This window comes from Hyperolius riggenbachi, chromosome 5 (assembly GCF_040937935.1).
Source record: "Hyperolius riggenbachi isolate aHypRig1 chromosome 5, aHypRig1.pri, whole genome shotgun sequence".
Classification (NCBI taxonomy): domain Eukaryota; kingdom Metazoa; phylum Chordata; class Amphibia; order Anura; family Hyperoliidae; genus Hyperolius; species Hyperolius riggenbachi.
The window spans coordinates 121,690,523-121,712,458 of record NC_090650.1 but is presented as its reverse complement, the minus strand read 5'-3'; the positions used below and the strand labels follow the sequence as shown (position 1 = coordinate 121,712,458).

At 41.6% G+C, this 21,936-nt stretch overlaps 1 protein-coding gene across 2 annotated transcripts in view; it reads right to left on the bottom strand.

Moving 5' to 3' along the window:
* Positions 1–21,117, bottom strand: part of TGFBR2 (transforming growth factor beta receptor 2) — a 123,753-nt gene extending 102,636 nt beyond the window's left edge. For both annotated transcript variants that reach the window (XM_068236205.1, XM_068236206.1), the window contains exon 1: positions 20,803–21,117. In XM_068236205.1, coding sequence (XP_068092306.1) covers positions 20,803–20,887 — 85 coding nt within the window. In that variant the 5' untranslated portion in view covers positions 20,888–21,117. The remainder of the gene's footprint in view (positions 1–20,802) is intronic.
* Positions 21,118–21,936: the final 819 nt, after the last annotated feature.

Sequence of the window (21,936 nt, the reverse complement as noted above, 5' to 3'; positions counted from 1 at the left end):
TCTGCAGTACTAAAACCACTTTTTTTTTAAAGCAGAAGGGACAGCCATACTATCCCAGGAAAAAACACGTATATAAGTATATAAATACTTGTTCTACTTACATAACATATGTATTGTACTTTCCATGTTTGATTTCAGTGAATTTTATATAGTTAAATTCCTGGCATTTTCCATTTTTATTCCCTCTGACTGCAGACAATCCTGATGTCATTTTATCTCTTACCTTTTTTTTCCTCCTAAAAACTGCACTGTCATATCTAGCTTGCTTTGTAAGCATGTGAGTACAGCATAGATCAGATTTCAGCAGCTCACTGAACTGCAATCAGCCAATGAAAGAGGAGCAATAATGTGTAAGGGGAGATGACAAGCTTCCTTCTCATCGGGAATGTACCAAATAGAGTCAGGCTGACTGAGATAAGATTTATTGCAGCAGAAACCTTTCGGATTAGATTGGAGTGTTTGCAATGCAGGGTAAGGTTGAAGGCTGCATAATAAACACAGAGCAGTGGGTAAATGGAATTTGATCCCCATAAAATAAGGCAAGGAATATCAATCTGAGTTTCTGCTTGCTTCACCTGCAGGCAGCATGTGCTAAATATAAAATATTCATAAGTAATATTTCATGTTCACTTAACTAATGAATAAAATATGTCTTAGTACTGCACTAATAAAATAATAATTACATATTAATAACAATAATTATACATAACAATAATCCGATATTTACATTACAAGGCCTGCTGTTGGTAAGAAAGCACTGATGGTGATGGTGTGAGGTGGCGGATAATTAATGATCAGGCTTTAGCTTTTATGATTTCTGTTGTGGGCCATCACCCGTTCTCGGCTATCCTTGGGTACATTGTGGAAAGGGAAAAAAACTCCTTCTTCTTGAAACAAATGATAAAATCTCTTATATTCACTTTAATGTTTTATTCTTTCCTGTTGTTTTGAAACGGATTTGAAACATTCTGTTTAAGAAACAGACTCTGTATTATATAAAACATGTTTTTTTTTTAATAAAACAGTGTTTCTCTGAGAATCTGGGACCTGAGGCAATTGTCCTGTTTGACCCTGAATGAGACACCACAGCAATCTTTTATTCAGTATTGTTCAGTAATGCAGTGGGCAGGATGTTCCACCCAATTCATCATAACACACAGGGTACTTTACAAAGACGCATATTGCCTCACAAAATAGACATGAAATATCCGTCTTCGTACAAGAATGTGCAGAGCTGTGGTTAGGTGGTAAATGATAGATAGTAACAAAAAGACCAGGGAATGGATAACCATAATAATGACTGTAGTGTACACAGGCATAATATAGCCATATATCTGCATAAACTCAGCTGTATAGGTGACCACAGATACACTATTTTTAAATGTAGAAAAACAAAATTCAGTTAAAGTATTAATGTACTTACAGTATACTTAAACCAATCCTCAAGTCATCTGAAAAAAAAAAAAAAAAAAAAGAGGATACTCACCTCAGTAGTGGGAAGCTTCTGGATATTACGTAGTTACATAGTTATTTGGGTTGTAAAAAGACATACCGTATATACTCGAGTATAAGCCGAGTTTTTGAGGCAAAAAATTTGCCCCCAAAGTGGGGGTCTCGGCCTATACACGAGTCAATAGTTTTTGTGGTGCCCCCGTCCCTGCATCTTGCGCCGCAATGTTTAAATACCAGTTCAATGTGGCCGCATAAGCCTCGCCCCCTGCCGCCACGTTGTAAAGTGGTACGATTGCTACCTTGTTATCCCCCACGCTCCGTGTACTGCCTCATAGGAATATGTCCTGCAGCCCTCTCTATCCCGTGTCCCGGTCTGGGTATGCAGAGCTGGGGTGTGCGGTGCCTGCGTTTTACTTACCGATGCATGCATTGATTCCTCTCCAGGCCAGTCGCAGGCTCCTTGTTATGACGCCCACTAGTGATGCATATGATAAGAGGCGCCACTAGAGGGCGTCATAACAAGGAGCCTGCGACTGGCCTGGAGAGGAATCAATGCGTGCATCGGTAAGTGAAACGCGCGCACCGCACACCCCAGCTCTGCATACCCAGATCGGGACACGCGATAGAGAGGGCTGCAGGACATATTCCTAGGCAGCGCACGGAGGGTGGGGGATAACAAGGAAACAATCGTATTGCTTCACAACACATGGCAATGGCAGCGGTGGGCGGGACTTATGCGGCCGGGCTGAGCTAGTTGGCTGAGTGGACCTAAATTCTTTCAAAGGACAGAGGGCGTGAAATGCACCATGTATGTATTTAAAAAGTTTAGGCTGTGTAATTCCCTCTCATACACCCTGTATATTTTCAGAGACTTTAGTCTGTCTAATTCCCTCTCATGCACCCTGTATGTTTTTAGAGAGTTTAGCCTGTCTAATTCCCTCTCATGCACCCTGTATGTTTTTAGAGAGTTTAGCCTGTCTAAATCCCTCTCGTGCACCCTGTATGTTTTTAGAGAGTTTAGCCTGTTTAATTCCCTCTCATGCACCCTGTATGTTTTTAGAGAGTTTAGCCTGTCTTCATTTCCACTTCTGTGGCTAAGCACAAGTTGTAATTCAGTTTTTTTTAAAGGTTATTATGCTGTTGGATATCTTTTAGAGCAGAGAGGAAGTTCTGAGTTCAGGTCCACTTAACCTCTTGACGACCAGCTAACGTCGATTGGCGTAAACTGGTTTTCAGCGGGTTTCCATGGAAACACGAGCGGCCGTTCCATGTCAGTTCACGGAGGGTGTCTTCCTGAACTGCCTGCGAGCCTCCGATCGCGGCTCGCAGGCGAAATGTAAACACGTGGGGAAGAAATCCACGGAGTTTACACTGCACGCGCTGCAGCAGCGCCGTAAAGGAGATTAACGATCCCCGGCCTATCAGAGGCGGTACAGGACGTATCGCCGTCCTGTACCGCCCACAGAGCCAGGGAGAGGGAGGGAAGGAGAGGGAGGGGGGAATAGCGCTGCGGAGGGGGGTTTTGAGGAGCCCCCCCCCCCCCCCCCCGCAAGGCACAGCAGAGCGGCGGCGATCAGACCCCCCCAGCAGGACATCCCTCTAGTGGGGAAAAAAGGGGGGGGGGAAGTCTGATCGCCCTGCCTTCAATACGATCTGTGCAGGGGGCTGAAGAGCCCACCCAGCACAGATCAATGGGAAACCACTTGGTCGGCCAGTGGTTAATGCACTTTCCACCCTCGGCTTATACCCGAGTCAATCATTTTTCCCAGTTTTTTTGGGGTAAAGATTGGGTGGTCGGCTTATACTCAAGTCGGCTTATACACGAGTATATACGGTACGTCCATCGAGTTCAACCAGAGAACAAAGTACAACACCAGCCTGCTACCTCATATATCTCTGTTGATCCAGAGGAAGGCGAAAAACCCTTAAAAGGCATGGTTCAATTAGCACCAAAAGGGAAAAAATTCCTTCCCGACTCCAGATGGCAATCAGATAAAATCCCTGGATCAACATCACTGGGCATTACCTAGTAATTGTAGCCATGGATGTCTTTCAACGCAAGGAAAGCATTTAAACCCCCTTTAAATGCAGGTATAGAATTTGCCATAACTACTTCCTGTGGCAATGCATTTCACATCTTCAGAGTTCAGAGGCTTCCTGCATCTTCTGAGGACACTTTTCCACTAGCTGCGATCCATTTCAAAAAGCGGATCACAGCCGTTTTGCTGATCGTAAGAGCACACGATTTACATGTAAATCGCATTGCTCAATTCCCTCAATGCACATTTGTTTTTTCCCTGAACGCAATCGCTGGCTGATTCTCATCATAATTTAGCTTTATTCCCAAAGGCTATGATGCAAACGGCAGCAAGTGACAATTGCTGCTTGCGCGATCGCAACGCAGCGTGATCACACACAGCAATGGAAAAGGGCCATAACACTTTCCACCGTTCCAGCACTGGGTCCCTCTCTACATATTCGACCCAGCGGTTGAGTAGGTCTCTTCAGTGTGTAAGTTCAGCCATGGACGAAAATAAGGCATGCAGGCGCATCTCCGTTCTATCGACTTTGCATGGATCCTACTTGCGCATGCCCAGTACTTACATGCTCATTCACAGTGGGACTGACAAACTGAAGAATCCAAGGGACCCAGTGCAGGAAAGGTGGGGTGTAAGATACAGGAAGCCTCTAGACTACCCAGAGGCTTTCCGCTGAATTCTGCACTCCTAACCATCTCTGCTAAGAGCTTATTAGTACTCCACCATATACTGAGGACTGAGGAGCACTGACTACAGATCAAAGTGATCAGATCTGCAGGAAATCAAATGGGAAAGTCAATGTGTGTATGGGCACCTTTACATTTCACACGCCTAGCACCCAAGGCCTGAGCACATTCAAGTTACCAAACAGAGTTACAGATTGCCCAGCAAGCTCATGGTGAACCAGAACTCCTAAGAGTGTGTAAGAGGCTAAAAAGGACAAAAAAAGACCTCTTACTACAATGTAATGCAAAACAAAAGTTTGCCTTATTAAAACTGAAGGTATTTACGATAATTCAGGTTGGAGTGAGCTCTGAGGTGTCTCACAGTGCATCACTGTTGAATATGCAAATCATCTCTTAGTTGTCCCTGATAGCTAAACACACCTCCAGAACTCCTGGAATGCAATGAAGTGTCAGCTTATTAATGTTATAGAACCAAACTAACCCAACATGCATACAAACTTTTTTCGGATTAGTTCATCCTCATCAGTGCATGGCATGGATTAATGTGGCTCTATGGGGTAGGACTTGAAACACCCAGAGTTACAGCAAGCTCATGGTGAATCAGAACTCCCAGGAGTGTGTAAGTGGCTGAAAGAGACCAAAAAGCTTCCTTACTAAAATGCTATGGAAATCAAAAGTTTGCCTTCTTAAAACTGAAGGGATGATTTGCATATTCAGCAGTGATGCACTGTGGGACACCACAGAGCTCACTCCAACCTGAAAAATTGCAAATACCTTCTGTTAAGCCCCATCTACACGATACAATTTCTTTGTACGATTCGATTATGATTCTATTTACGATCTGATTAAATCCGACAAGTCCGATCGGGATTCGATTTGATTCAATTAGTTTTGCCATTGTTTTGCAATGGCAAATTGAATTGAATCAAATCGAATCCCGATAGGACATGTTGGATTTAATCGGATCGTAAATAGAATCGTAATTGAATCGTATCATGTAGATTGGGCTTAACTAAATAGATTTTTATTTTTAACTAAAACTTTACTGGGAAAGAAAAGAGAAAGGAAAACAAACTGAAGAGATTTGTTGCTATGTGTGCTCCGAGTGCACAGCAGCGCATCAGAAATACTTGGGTATCTGGGTAGACACAACACTGCTTCAGAATGTAAGATGCTGAGCATTTCAACAAACATTTTTCTTGTTAAGGTGACTTTTATGTGGCTACAAAGTATTGAAGGTCTGTTCAAGCATTTTGTTTAACAGAATAGCGACAAATCAAGTGTTACAAACAAGATACAGACTATCTCACCCATGACTAAAGATTAAAAGGCTGAATGATTATTTAACACAAGCTGTTAATCGACTCTTTCAGGAGATGTGACCTTTGACTAACCCCCATTGTTCTGACTTATAAATCAAGCATGTTGGTCTCTACAAGGGAAAAAGTGACCTTGAGCATTATGGATTGTGAAAACAGAAATTACGATTTCACAACCATGCAGTGCGCAGGGAGCCCCAGGCTGTTGGATGCTACATTGACAAAATGCAGTGACTGTATTATTTTTAAAAATTAAGAACTGTACTCCTGCAGTCCCTTGTAAAAAGTGTAGTTGCAAACTACACTTACTGGCAAGCATGGAATCTGTACTCTCTCAATACCCCACAATGCTGCTAGAGTAAATATCTACAATGCTGCCCATAGTTATTCATACCCCTTGCAAATTTTCGACTTATTTACTTTTATTCAACCAGCAAGTAATTTTGTGACATGAAATGACGTAGGTGTCGCCCAACAAATACTAAGACGATGTACACAAGGCATTATTGTGTGTGTGTGTGGGGGGGGGGGGGGGGAACACATTTCTCAGCTTTTACTTGCATTTGAGCAAAAAATGTCCAGTCCAAAATTATTTATGCCTTCATAAACTGTCACAGTCTATGAGAAAATCCAAAGTGCTATACCATTCCAAACAGTCCAAGCTGTTCTAAAGCATCCTAATTACCCTGAATAATTGGGAACAGCTGTCTTAATCAACTCAACAGGTTAAAAACAGATGCTCTCTGCAGTTGGTTTGTGGACAGTCACGGCTAAGACAAAGGAGTTCAGTGAGGACCTGCGGCTGCGCATTGTGGCTGCTCACAAGGCAGGAAAGGGCTACAAGGCCATTTCTAAATGTTTTTAAGTTCCAGCGGCTACAGTGCTAAGTATTATTAAAAGATACAAGATGTTCCGCATTGTGGAAAATTGAGGACGTGGTTGGAAGCCAAAAGTGACACCTGTGCTGGCCAGGAGGATAGTGAGAGAGGTGAAAAAGAATCCAAGGATCACCACCAAGGCCATCCTGGTGAAACTGGGCTCTGCTGGTGGCAATGTCTCAAGGCAGACAATCCAATGGTCACTGTACACTGCTGGGTTCCATGGATGCAGACCAAGGAGGACGCTACTTCTCCAGATAAGGCACAAAAAAGCTCACTTGGCCTTTGCAAATGCTCATCTCGACAAAGAAGAAGACTTCTGGTCTTCTGTGTTATGGTCAGATGAAACAAAAATTGAATTGTTTGGTCACGATGTTTCTTCATTTGGTGTAAAAAAGGAGACGCCTTCAACCCAAAAGAAAACCATCCCCACTGTCAAACATGGTAGTGGTAACCTAATGCTTTGGGGGTGTTTTTCAGCCAATGGACTAGGGAACCTAATCCCAGCAAACGGCACAATGAAAAAAGAGTAATACATGAGGATTCTCAATGACAATATCAGGCAGTCTGCAGAGAAACTTTGCCTTGGGCAACAGTGGACATTTCAGCATGACAATGATCCAAAACACTAAGCAAAGGTGGTGAAGAAATGGTTAGCAGACAAAAACATTACCGTTTTGGAGTGGCCCAGCCAGAGTCCTGACTTGAATCCAATTGAGAATCTGTGGAGGGAGCTAAAGATCAGGGTGATGGCAAGAAGACCCTCCAACCTGAAAGATTTGGAGCTCATTGCTAAAGATGAATGGGCAAAAATACCCGTGCAAAAAGCTTATCTGCAATTATAGGTAACGTTTGATTGCTGTAATGGCCAATAAAGGCTTTTCAATTGATTATTGAGAAGGGTATGAATCATTTTGGACTAGACACGTTTTGCTCAAGTAAATAAACGCTGAGGAATGTTTTTTCCATAATAATGCCTCTTGTACATCGTCTTATTATCTTTTGGGAGACACCTATGTCATTTCATGTCAAGAAACTACTTACTGGTTGAATAAAAGTAACTTTAAGTCAAAATTTGCTAAGGTTGTGATTAATTATGGGCAGCACTGTACATGGAGCAGGAATCCTTGTTACCTATTTTCAATTCCTAGACTAATAAAGTGATTTTCAAAAGGCTCTTACAGGCTCATATTTCGCTCAGTAACTTGTGTAATGGCTGCTTTATGAGCACAAAAAAATGTAAGTAAGCTGCAATGTTTACCAACATTGCATGCAGTGTACAGGACTGAAATGAAGTGATTGCTTTATTTCTCAACACAAGCAGAGTTTCATTTTAAACACTGACAATGTTTTCTCACCAGCCAGCAGACACTTACGGGTTTTCCAGTTTTGAAAAGCTATGTAAAAAATACTTTCAATGCGTGTTCCTCATTTCTAAAAGGAAATCTTACTTATTATTGCAGACAGCTATTTTACCAGTCTGCTGCAAACTTAGCAGAGGTTTTTCAGCAGACACTGAACTGGCTTTCAGTGAGCTCAGTTGTTTTGTCGGATGGAAGTCTGGATTTCTGAGTAAGTGGAAAAACACAGTCTAACAAGGCATCACTAAATCTCATATGGGTCCCGTGAAAGTACCCACATGGTTGGCCGACGGCTGCGTCCCGTAACTATCATCACTGCTTCAAACCAAAAATCATTATCTAAACGTATATATAACACAGGCTCTGGGGTCACTTGTGTTCAGTGAACTGATATACAGAAAAGGCTCATCAGAATAAACTACAAGGATGACAACAATTTGACTTCTCTTTCACAAATGTGTCTTGTGTTTCACACATAGGTCCATATGCAATTCACTTTTTCTCCTGAGTTTTCTCCTAGGTGATATTTTCATAACTTGTCATGAAATGCCTTTTAAGCCACCAGCGAGCAAAGAAACACTCAAAATAAATTTGATAGTACATTTTCACCAACTTTTGGGTACTTTGTCAATTATAAAATGCTGAAAAGTAAGTTTGAGAAGGTGAAAGTCATCTCCTAGGAGAAAACTCAGGTGAAAAAGATAATTGCATATGGGCCACAGTGATAGTTTCACAACTGTCATAAAATGCTGTTTAAACCACCAGCAAGCAAGGAAACAAAGTAATTTTTAAAGTACTTTTTCTCCAATTTTTGGATACTTTTTCAATTGTAAAAAATTGAAAAGTTATTTTAAAGAGAATGTGGAAATTATCACCTAGGAGGTAACTTATGAGAAAAAGATAATTGCATACGGGCCATAATGTTGGCGTACACAGAGATATTTCAATTCAATCATCTAAGTAATTGACCTGAAAGTCTGTAGCAGTTTGATTTTTTTCCGTTTTTAATGTTCTTCTGAAGATTAAATTAGTCATAGCTTATTGTATGTGAATTCCTTCACATTTTTTTACCAGTTTATGATATACGACTGGAGATCATGTCCATTACAGTATGGCCAGTTTTAAATTGTTAAAAGCAATAAACAAAACTACCTTTACAAGCAATACAATGCCAGTTATAATTCAATGCTAAATCACTCATGACCAGCTATTTTCTGTGGCAATTTGTCTTATGAAGGACATCTGAAGTGAAATCAATATGGAGGCCGCCATATTTGTGTAATTTTAGGCTGGTTTCACAGTGGGACGTTAAAGTCCCACGTTACAGCAGCCAGTAATGCAGCCTAACTCACAGCACTGTAAAATCAATGTGCTGTTCACAGTGCCCACGTTGCGTTACACAGTAACACAGCACGTTTAAACAAAGTGCTGCATGCTGTACGTTATACTGGGCTAAGCCACGTTAGACTGTTTGCACATGCTCAGTAATGTTGGAGGAGGAGGTCTCCCCTCCTCCGCAGCGGCCAGCCACATGGCTAATTAATATTCACTGCACTGTGGTGACTCCTGGTGGGACTGTAGTGTTCATTTGATCCTGATCTTTTTGTGAGTCGAATCATCCGGATCATCACAATGAAAGATTCGGTTCACAGTGGATGTCTGTCTGGAAGAAACAGGAACATACAGAATGTACAGTGCAGGGAAAGTCCTGTCCTGCTAGTCATTTCACCCCCAGTCTGCTTCCTTAGTAAAATGATTCAAATGATTCGGTTCAAAGATCCGGATCTTTTCAATGATACGATTCGAATGATCCGAATCCTTAAATCCCATCACTATCCTGGAGCGGCTGTTTTGAGAGCTGCATAACGCGGCTCAATCTGACGTCCAACTTCAACACCACCATGCGTTGCGTTAGGGGCACGTTATGCGACCTTAACGTCCCCTAAAACGCAACGTCTTGGTGTGAAAGTAACCTTAATCTATGCAAATAGCCTGGCTGTCCTCCTGTGCCTCTGATTCTCATACTTTTAGCCACAGACCCTGAACAAGCATGCAGATCAGATATTTCTGACTAAAGTCTGACTAGATTAGTTGCAAGTTTGTTTCAGGTGTGTGATTCAGACACTACTGCAGTCAAGAAGATGAGTAGGGCTGCCAGGCAACTAGTATTGATTCAACAGATTAGATATTCAAACATGAGCCTCTAGATTAATAGAAGACAGTATGTAGAAACCTTTATTGATACATACTCAAATTTGGGACAACATTTCCAATAAGGGTGATTTATATTAAATCCAATTAAAAACATGTAGCTAGTGGCTTGGAGGTCGACCTCATTCAGATAGTCCTTGGACTCTCGATTGCGCTCTTTGTATGCCATCGCGTGTTCCCGCGAGCAAGAAGATGATCGGGGAACCTCGTTCGTTGAGATTTCTTGCTCTGAGGTTTCCTGATCCATCATTGGGTGAGTACATTGTGGTGGTTGAGATAGGAGTACATTCCCACCAACCTTAAAAATGTAGGTGAGCCAGAGGAGTTTCTCTAATTGTTTTAAACTGGTATTGTTTAAAAGGAAATACATATGGTACCATAAGTCTCTGTCTTCAGGTGCCCTTTAAGACTCAGGCTAAGAAACAGCTCACATACTACTTAAAGGACACCTAAAGTGAGAGGGATGTGGAGGTTGCCATATTTCTTTTATTTTAAACAATGCAAATTGCCTGGCTGTCTTGCTGATCATCTGCCTCTAATATTTTTAGACAAAGCCCCCGAAAAAGCAAGTGTTTTTGACTGAACAAGTGTTTCTGACTGAAGTCTGGCTGGATTAGCCACATGCTTATTTCAGGTGTGTGATTCAGACATTACTGCAGCCAAAGAGATCAGTAGGATTGACAGGCACCTGGTATTGTTTAAAAGGAAATAAATGTGGCTCTCCATATGCCTATCACTTCAGGTGTTCTCCATTCATTTTTATTATTTTTTTCCTATATAGGGCCATCCTCTGTGGTGCTGTACAGAATACAAAACAGACAGCTGTGGGAACCATACATACGTATTTAAAATATAAAATGTGTAAGATTTTTATAGGCTAGTGATAGGATAAAAATAGACCACCCAAGAGTTTGCCTGCCAGAAAATATAAGCAAATGTTCTGCAGAATGATTGTGACATGAAGATGCCAAAAAAGCATGCAGGTTCATGCACTGAGCACACACCTTGTATCCGGGGATTAGTCAGAATTCGGGGAAAATCCAAGGGAAGAATATTAATTCTTTCACCATAAGCTCACATTGGATTTCATTTCAAATGCCATTAAAATATAACCGGCACTATTTTTTTCTCAACAAACATTCTTATTGGGTTGTCCTAGCTTGTCAAATGCTAGAGAAAAGGTAACTATAGATATGTTGTCCTGTTTGTACACTGAATGCCTTCCAACTGCTCAGCAAACACCTATGGGTATTCCTACTGAAGCTGAAAACCAGGCAAAAATCACAACAAAAAAGCTGCAAGGCACATTTTTAAACATATAGGCCTGTATGCAATTCATCTTTTTTCCTAACTTTTCTCCTACATGTTATTTTTGTATCTTCTGTTTAAAATATTTAAAAAGTAGTTAAAAAACTACCAAAGAAGTAGAGGAAAAAGTTCTGTAAATATTATTCTGAGTATTTTCTTGCTTGCTGGTGGCTTCAAAGGCATTTTATTGATAAGGTGTCAAACACATACAGGTAGGGCTTGATTCACTAAGACAAATAGCACGCCTTATCAAAGTTAACGCGCCTTATCAGAATAGCATAGCGAGCGCTACAAACCCGCATAAGTTTGTAGCGCTCACTATACTACTCTGATAAGCTGTGTTAACTTTGATAAGGCGTGCTATTTGTCTTAAAGCAGCCATACACCGGTTGATTGCCACCAGATCGACCAGCAGATAGATCCCTCTGTGATTGAATCTGATCAGAGGAATCTATTGGCTGCCTACACTGCAAACAGATTTTGAATCGATTTCACTATGAAATCGATTCACAATCTGTGGAGCTGCCGCCAGCGCTCCCGGCATACATTACCTGAGCCGGCCGGTGCGAGTCCCCCGGTCTCCGCGGTCTCTTCTCCGCTCAGGGCTTCAGCTTCACTTTACTTCCTGTCGGGGTAAGTTTAAACAGTAGAGGGTGCTCTACTGTTTAAACTTCCCCCGACAGGAAGTAAGTGAAGCCAGCCGGAGCCCAGCGTGGAGCAGGGACCATGGGGACAGCGGGGACATGCACCGGCGGAACAGGTAATGTATTGCCGCTAGTGTCGGTCGTCGGACATTCAAACGCCGCTATCGACGCACTCCTGACCCGCCGGCGGTCAGAAATCGGTCGATCGGTCAGCATTTGTGCATCGATTTCCCAGCAGATTCGATCACAGCGATCGAATCTGCTGTCTATCGGCAGGAAATGATACAATACAATTTTCAGTGAACAATCATATTTTCGATGATTCAGATTGTACGGAAATAGAGAAACTGGGGTACTCCCAATCAATCCCAAATTACCGCATAATTGTTTACTTCCTTGGTCAATTGGCATGGTAGATTTTTCATACAGATACTGTCGTAACTGCTTTAGATATGTGCGCAAGTTGTTGGATCAATTAAATAAGATCTTTTCTTTTCATTTGAATGAAAAAAAAATGAGATCGTTTGTTAAAATTTGCACCATTATTGGGCACCTTTACACTAACTTTTAATAGGAACCCGGGTTGTGAGAGCTATGAAAGCTGCCATATTCATTTCCTTTTAAACAATACCAGTTGCCTGGCAGTCCTGCTGATCTTTCTTGTCATTAGGAATTAGGAATTAAATCACACACCTGAAACAAGCCTGCAGCTAATCTTGTTAGATTTGTCATGGACATCTGATCGGCATGCTTGTTCAGGGTCTAAGTGCATTATTTAAAAGGAAATAAACATGTCAGCCTCCATATACCTCTCACCTCAGGTTCCCATTAACACTTACCTCTCCTAATGAACTCACACAAGAAGACAAGGTAGCTCAGCAGTAGGGAGGGGCTAAAGAGTGATCATGTGGGCAGCCAGGTCACAGTTGAGCCGCGCTACATGATCAACTACTGCCTATTTTTGGACTGTATGCAGCTTCCTGCCACTGCATCAGATGAAAGAAAAAAAAATGCAACTTAACTTTAATTGAAGACTTTTGATGGAGAATATAAGCACATTCATTCTTATTTTCACTACAGGTACACTTTAAATTAGCATGTAATGCCTTTTAAGGGCTCGTTCCCACTGTTGCGACGCGATTTCGGCCGCATTCCGACGCTTGTAAAAACGCATGCGGATGCGTTTCCACATGCGTTTTTACCCGCGATTTCGCATGCGATTTCGCATGGCAGGGTGCCATGCGAAATTAACCATGACACTGCCAGGGCTAAATAAAATTGAAAAAGGTGCGAAATCGCACGCGAAATCGCGGGTAAAAACGCATGTAACAAACGCATGCGTTTTTACTATTAAATACATTAGCGGCGATTCGCACGGATTCCCGACGCAGGCAACATCGTTGGCTCTTTTGTGCGTTTTTTTCACGCTGAAAAAAACGCACCTCAACAACGCTACAGTGGAAACAGGCCCATCCACTTGTATTACATGTGCGGATCTGCATGCGTTGGACGCATGCAGATTCGCGATAGTGGAAACGAGCCCTTAGGATTTGTGATGGAAGTGAAAACATATGAATACTTTCAATCATAAGCAAGACCTGAGGTAACAAACACCAAACAAAATGATAGCTATATGGTTCAGTAACACATGATTATTACCTCACCTAGCAGTGCTTCATCTAATTGAGCTTACTGAAAACAGACTTGCTGTTTGGTGATTAGTAGACACAGAATCCAGATGTATGCGTGTGACTGCATCTATAGCGGAAGCATCATCATTTACACTGAACAGTGGAGAAATGTTACACCATGCTGAAACTGTATGCTGAGCGCACGTGGACGGGACTGGGGGGAGGTTAACAAGCCACGCATGGGTAAACCTTTCACAGTGACAGTTATCCAGCATTAACAACCTAATCTCACAATTCATACTTATTTACAGCCCTTCCATTCTACAGAGGCATTTAAGGCAAACCTGAAGCAAAAATAAACTTATGAGATAGTTCATTGTATGTGCAGTACAGCTAAGGAACAGGACATAAGTAGCAAAGAAACTTCAGTTGTTATCTATGCAAAAGAGCTTCCCTGAGCTCTCTGAACCACTGAGTTGAATACAGTCCTGTTTTCTGAAGCACTTAAAGGTAATCTGAAGTGAAAATAAACTTATGAGATAATGATTTGTATGTGTAGTACAGCTAGTGCTACGTACACACATGCAACAACGATCGTTCCTTGTAAACGACGAACGAACTTTTAATTGATGAAAGAACGACCTGAGTAAAGTTAGTTTTAAAATGTGTGTAACGATCTGATCGTTAGAACGAACGTTACATCACGTAAAGCAACTATTGCGCTTGCGCATAAAAATGAGAAGTTTCATGGAGAAATAGCGAAATGCGCATGTCAAGCCTAGTACGAACGACCGTTTCCAACGATGTACTACTTTTGCAAACGATCGTCGTTGGTAAAAATCCGCCAAGCTAGATCATTTTTAACGATCTGGCTCGTCCGTCGTTAGACTTAATGATCGTTGGTTGCTTTTTTTAAAACGATCGTCGTTTGAAACGATCGGGGAACGATCGTTTCAAACGACTATAGTCGCATGTGTGTACGCACCTTAAGAAATAGAACATAAGTAGCACCGATACGAGTCTCATATTGTTTTCAGTACAGGAAGAGTTAAGAAACTTCAGTTGTTAATTGTGCAAAAGAGCTTCTCTGAGCTCTCCAACCAAGCTTGGTCGACTACAGTGCTGTCTTCTGAAGCACTTATCTCAACCTGTCTCTCACTGTTTCTTGTTTGTTTAACCACTTTACCCCAGCCCGTATGAATTTCTCCGTCCCTTTTTCCATCCTTTAACCCCCAGGACCGGAGAAATCCGTACTTTCCGCGCTCCCGCCGCTGCCCGCACTCCCGCTCGCTCTAGCGCGCACTCCCGCGGGTAAACACGCCGCCTGCTGCTCGCCCGGAGATCAATGAACGGGAAAATCCATTCCCGTTCGTTGATCTAAGCCCCGCAATGATCCGCTGCTTTTCCGCTAAGCAGCGCGATCATTGTGAAAGAAAAAAAATTACCCAGCCTCCTAGTACGTCCGGAAGGACGCTTGGAGGTCGCATTAAACAAAAAGTTACTGTTGCCATCTTGTGGCCAAATAGTAAAACTACACCCTAAACATTTTTCACATACAAATGAATTACTTATACACAAAAAAATTACTCAGTACCTCCCACACTCCCCATTTTTTTTTTGTAATTAAAAAAAAAATTAAAAAATTTACAATTAAAAAAAATACATAAATAGTTACCTTAGGGACTGAACTTTTTAAATATTTATGTCAGGAGGGTACAACACTGTTACTTTATAAACTATGGGCTTGTAATTAGGGATGGACGCAAAACTGAAAAAAATGCACCTTTATTTCCAAATAAAATATTGGCGCCAAACATTGTGATAGGGACATAATTTAAACGGTTTTATAACTGGGACAAAAGGGCAAATAAATTTCATGGGTTTTAATTACAGTAGCATGCATTATTTAAAAACTATAATGGCCGAAAACTGAAAAATAATAAAAAATTTTCCCACATTTTTCCTATTTTCCAATTAAAACACATTTAGAATAAAATAATTCTTGGCATAACGTCCCACCTAAAGAAAGCCTAATTGGTGGCGGAAAAAAACAAGATATAGTTCATTTCATTGTGATAAGTAATGATAAAGTTATAGATGAATGAATGGAAGGAGCGCTGAAAGGTGAAAATTGCTCTGGTGCTCAGGGGGTAAAACCCCTCAGGGGTGAAGTGGTTAAAGGAGTTATCAGGGAAAAAAGTAAAAATTAGCTTTACTCACCTGGGGCTTTCTCCAGCCCCTTGCAGCCGACTGTCCCACGCTGTCACCTCCGCTCCCCGCCACTGTCCCGCTCTCGCCGCTCGATATTCAGGCCGACCGCAGGGTCGGCCTTACTGCGGCTGCGCGAAGTGCCGCTGTCAATCATGGCTATGTGGGCCGTGGCGAACTGCGCAGATGCAGTAGCTCTGTAAAGTAGGTTTTACTTCCAGGAAGTTCAAAGTTTTATTAGCTCTGCTCTGTTTCATAGTTTAAAATAATAATAAAATAATAATAATAATAATTATAAGACATTGGCCTCAATTCACTAAGCTTATCTCCTATCTTTAATAACTCTTCTACAGTTGTTACCATGGTGATAAGGCATGTAGTATTCAGGAAACATTTTACCTCAGTATGTCCACACATAGAAAATACATCCATACACAAGCAGGCTGTATACAGCTTTCCTTTTGAATCTCAAGAGATCATTTGTGTGTTTCTTTCCCCCTGCAGCTATCTTCCACTGAAGTGTCAGGCTGTTTCTTCCTGCAGAGTGCAGACAGCTCTGCCTGTATGTAATTCCTCAGTATGTGAAAGCCCAGCCAGCTCAGAGGAGGATTTATCCAGCTTGTAAAAGATAAGAGAGAAGCTGCCCTAATCTAAATAACACACAGGCAGTGTGCAGAGAGGGGCCTGGAGGGGGAGATGCATCACAGAACCACAACACTGAAGAACTTGGCAGCCTTCCAGACACAGGCTGACAAGTCTGACAAGAGAGAGATAAGTTGATTTATTACAGAGATGGTGATAGTAGAACGCGCTGCAGTAAGCCAGAGCACATTAGAATAGCTTTTGGAACTTGTAGGATGATAAAAAACAGGATGCAATTTTTGATACGGAGTCTCTTTAATCTTTAAAATAACTCCAGAGTTAAAGACAGGCTGTTCATTAACTGCGTGTGAAAATAACTACAGGAGGAGGTAACTTAACTACAGAGGAGGTAAATTAACTACAGAAGAGGTAACGTAAGGAATGAAGAGATAAGATAACTCTCTTACTAGTGGAGGTAAGTTTTCTCTATCCTTATTATCTCCAGCATGATCTTAGTGAATTGAGGCCAATCACCCAGGCATGCATTTGCGTAAACAGCAATGGAAATGGTCATTGGTTTTGCGATTCGGATCAGATGGTGCTCAGTGGAAAAGGGCCCTTAGCAGTGCTGTGTGTGTATGTATTTACCAGGTACAGGACAGAGATGGTCAATGAGATGAAAATTTAATGCAATTAGTACATCGCTTTAACTGGACCAATCAAAACGCTACTTAGAATTTGCATACAAGCTGGAACTATTAACATCTTATTAACCATCTTCAAAGGACAGCAATAAGCTTGCAGTAAATGCACAGTTAGTGATGAGCAATACAACTCTTTTAAGAAAAAAACAAATATCAACTGACCAAGGAAGGAATTCAATCTGGTCAATCAAAGTTTCTAGCTGCTGATTAATTACCCAGCTGCCAGATAATTGGTCAGAAGTTGTTGGCTTTGATTGGATGAATATCCTTCCTTTCCTGTTTCAGTGGAAATTTCCATGCTAAGGGAATATTTCCTAAAGCCTTATTGATCCATAAATTGGCAGTCACGCCAAAACCTTTTTTAGTTTTATAATGACTGTGGTAATGTTGGAACCTCTCTCAGGCTGTTATTGCTGCTGGCATCCTGGTTGGAGAGATTTTCCATCATTCGCGTCCTAGAAGCACAACAGGACGCTTGAGGTAATATCCACACAGGAAGGGGAAATGTTCCAGCAACAACTCAGCAATGTGGCAAGTGTCCCCAATACAAGCTGATCTCTAATTTGTCCTTTGGCAACAATCATAATGCTCCCAAAACCACAGAAAAACGACCAAACACAGTAATGAAAACTCACAAAGTTACTAGGCCCCTAACCATTTCATTGCACTATCTAAAGCACATACATGCATGTGTCTTGGTCAGGTAAATATATAACACACCTTTCCATTATTGTATTGGTTCCCCTTGTGATGCCAAAACCATTATGACAAGTTGAGGCCTGGATGCCACACGACCTCAGATGGGCTATCTGGCTTCAGGACATTACTAGCATATATTTTATATCCTGTACATTACATGATGGGGCCTCTATTTTTTTCAGTACACCTCAAACATGCACAATCTGATTGTGATCTGGAGAATCTGGAGACAAGAATAAAATGTATGGTAATTCATTATACCAGATCACCTTCTCATCCTGCCTTATGGTCCATTTCTAATCCTCACAAACCCATTGTAGGTCTTTTCGTTGTGGTCAGCATGAGCACTCTGACTGGTCTACAGCTACTACTCCCTTTTCCTGTAAGCTGTGATGCTCTTTCACCCTTCCCTCATGGCCACCAGTTTTTCAGAATCCTGTGCTACCACCACTAAACCATTGACCTTTATTTGTCCTTTATTAGCCCATTTTTTTGGTAGCTACTCCCCACCCCACAAAATCATCTCTTTAGAAGAACCTCCCACCCAGTTGTCTAGTAATTGTGCTTTGGCCATTACGTATATACTTATATTTTGGCCATTATGTACAGTGCTGCCCATAATTATTCATACCCCTGGCAAATTTTGACTTAAAGTTACTTTTATTTAACCAGCAAGTCATTTTTTGACGGGAAATGACTTGGTGTCTCCCAAAAGATAACACGAGGTACAAGAGGCATTATTGTGGAAAAAAATCTTTCTCAGCTTTTATTTAAATTTGAGCAAAAAATGTCCAGTCCAAATGTGCGGAACATCTTGTCTTTTTTTAATAATACTTTGCACCGTAGCCACTGGAACTTGAAAACATTTAGAAATGGCCTTGTAGCCCTTGCACCGTAGCCACTGGAACTTGAAAACATTTAGAAATGGCCTTGTAGCCCTTTTTTTGACTGCACAGCCGCAGGTCCTTGCTGAGCTCCTTCGTCTTAGCCATGACTGTCCACATACTAACTGTGAGAGTAACTGTTAATTAGGATGCTTTAGAACAGCTTGGACTATTTGAAGTGGTATAGAACTTTGGATTTTCCAACAGACTATGAGAGTTTGTGAAGGGTATGAATCATTTTGGACTGGACACTTTTTGCTCAAATGTAAATAAAGGCTGAGAAAGGTTTTCTTCCTCTTGTACATCGTCTTATTATCTTTTGGGAGACACCTACCACAAAAATACTTGCTGGTTGAATAAAAGTAACTTTAAGTCAAAATTTGCCAGGGGTTTGAATAATTATGGGCAGCACTGTATATACTTATATCCTAACCATTGCTTAAATCCTGATGCCTGACCATTTTCCTGCTTCCAACACATCGCCTTCAAGAACTCTCTTTTAACTTAAGCCTGGCACACACTTTTCAATGACTGATCAATTTTACCACCTCCATGTAGAATGAGGGATAACACGTTTTGAATACTATGAACAGCTCTCATACTTAGTACATCGAAGTAGTAAAATTGGCCACTCAAAATTGGAAGTTACTATACAGCCCACTCACCTCCCTGGCTCCAGCCCTTACTAGCTAACATTCCCCACCCTTTGAGAGGTGCCACTGCACTGTGGTAATCAGTGGTATTCACTTGACCTGTCAGTGGTTTTAAAACGGTAGCACAAAAACACACTAAATCATAGACGTGAATATGATGATGAAGATAACACAGCACATGAAAGGAAATAAGTGGAGCATGGCAGAATAGTTGTATTATAGTCTGTGTGCCCACGTGCTATTTAGTGACGTCTAAACACTACTGCAGGCATGAGGACTGTTTCACACCAAGAGCACTTTGACGCTGGATGCTCACTTGCGATTGCAAAATCACTCTCAAAACGCTGAGAGCGGTTCTGCAACTTAAAAATGAGTATTTCTAGAGCAAGATAGAGGAAAGCAATTGCAGACCATGGTTTTCCTCTATTAGATCACTCCGAAAATCACATAGGAATCGTGCAGGATGCACAATTGCGATTTTGGCAAACTGCACTTGCCCTGTGGGTTCCACTCACTTTAATTAGACTAGCGCTTTTGGAATTACCATTGATTCCAAAGTGTGGCTAAAAATTCTGTAGTGGGCCATAGCCCTGAAAGAGCTTTTCTGATTGCCAGCATTTTCTAGCGTTTTAAGAAAGCTTTGACCGTGAAATCCTTTTGGCTATTTTATACCACACTGAATAATTTTTATTAAAATCGCAAAAACACTGCATGTAACATTTTTGTAAAGTATAGAAAAGCAAACGTGCTGTGAAAATTGCTTAAATCTCTTGTGAAAAATTGCTCCAAAATCGCTAGCTATTTTTTGGTGTTTAAGGGCCCATTCACAGTGCAATTTGCGCTTTGCTGATCACCAGCGATCAGCAAAGCGGTGCTGCACAAGTAATCCTATGGGATTACTCTCACTACATACATTTCAGCATGTTTGCAATTATTGCCAATCGCAAATGCACTGCACACATTCCCTGTGATTGCATCGTTATTCTCATTCACAGGAATGAGAATCATAATCGCCTAAAATTCACGGAATAGTGCAACGCAAGATTGTAACTGCCTAGTGATTGCGATTTTGCGTCCCCAAGTGTGAACAGGGCTTTAGTGATTTTTCTGCAATTGCGCTTAAGTTTTATGATTTCTTATAGGAAAGGAGAATTGCAATCACTCCAAAAATACTGCAGTAAGAATGCTCCCATAGGGTTAAATTGCAACAGTGCTTGTCTGATCGTCGGTGATCAGGGAATCGCTGGAAGAGCGATCCAGTGTGAACCAGCCCTACAGTATATAGATCATACACATAGGAACTCTGTGCAGAACATTATAACCTACCCTGAGTCCTTAGCTGGACTAAACACAGGTGCCCTTACAGTACAAAATCCCCACCTTGGTGCCTCTTCTTCACTCTGTCCACAAGTGTCACATTACCAGGGAGCAGATCCGCTGCTCAGACACAGCTACAGACAGACAGACCGCATAGTGTGCTCCAGACCTTCAGCGTCTAGCTTGTCTAAAGCTCACAACTACACAACCAAGTCACACAACTTACCCACAATCTGTAGAGTAGCCGCCGCGCAGCTGGCTGTCAGAGCCCAGCACACAGTGACGAGCCACAGAGAGCGCCTGAGATCCATTATGCTCAGGAATAACTTATAACAAAGTATCGATGTTAATCCAGAAAGTTTCTCTCCGGCCGGCGTCCCGCTTAGCTTTCCCTCCTGCCCCCCTTCAGCCCGGGCCGCTGTACATCCAGCAATCCTCCCTGCATTCCTATGGGCACCGTTTGCTGGCTTCAGCCTCTGTGACTCACTCTCTAGTTAGTCCTGAGGAAACAGGAAATCTTCAACTTCGCAAACAGCTGTGCTGGGCCTCTCTACTTCTTTTTTTTTCTCTTAAAAACCTCACCCAGTTGCTGTCAGTCATATGACATAAGCCAGCCCCCTTTGCTTCACATTACAACCTCTTGCATTGTAATTTGGTGCTGTACTTTGTTTCTTGTTTGGCCCTTCTGCAAGAGATCCTCTCCTTTGTGCGCACACACTGCTCTTTTATGGTAAAAAAAAAAACACAGCTGTATGGATTAGAAAGTGCTTTTATAAACACGGTTATTAGATTATTTGCCTAATGCTTCACTTTTTCACACATTTTAAGCCAGTAGAGCTGCTGCCTTGCCTTGCAGCTGACAACGTTACCAGTTACTATGCACTGTCTGTGTACATAGAAAAAGCAGTACACTGTAAAAATTATACATAGCTCCCAACTGTCCCTCTTTTGGAGGGACAGTCCCTCTTTTGGAGCCCTGTCTCTCTGTCCCTCTTTCCTCCTCATTTGTCCTTCTTTCAGGACTTTGTCCCACTTTCTATGTAAATATATGTATTTCCCTACTAAAAAAATGTGTTTGGTTGACTCCCACTTTATTCCCATTCTTGATATTACTAATTTTAAAATGTTAATATAAAGGAAAATAAACCAACCTACAAAGGACCAGTGTGGTTGGAATTATAAAACAACATATTTTTCTCATGAAAACTTAAAGGGAACCTAAACTGAGAGGGAAATGAAAGTTTCCATTTAACCTCCCTGCCGTTCTAATTATTTGCTGCGCACGGCATGGTTATTTTTTTTTTTTTAGCATGTAGCTAGCCTAGCGCTAGCTACATGCTTCCCCCCTCCCTTAGCTATC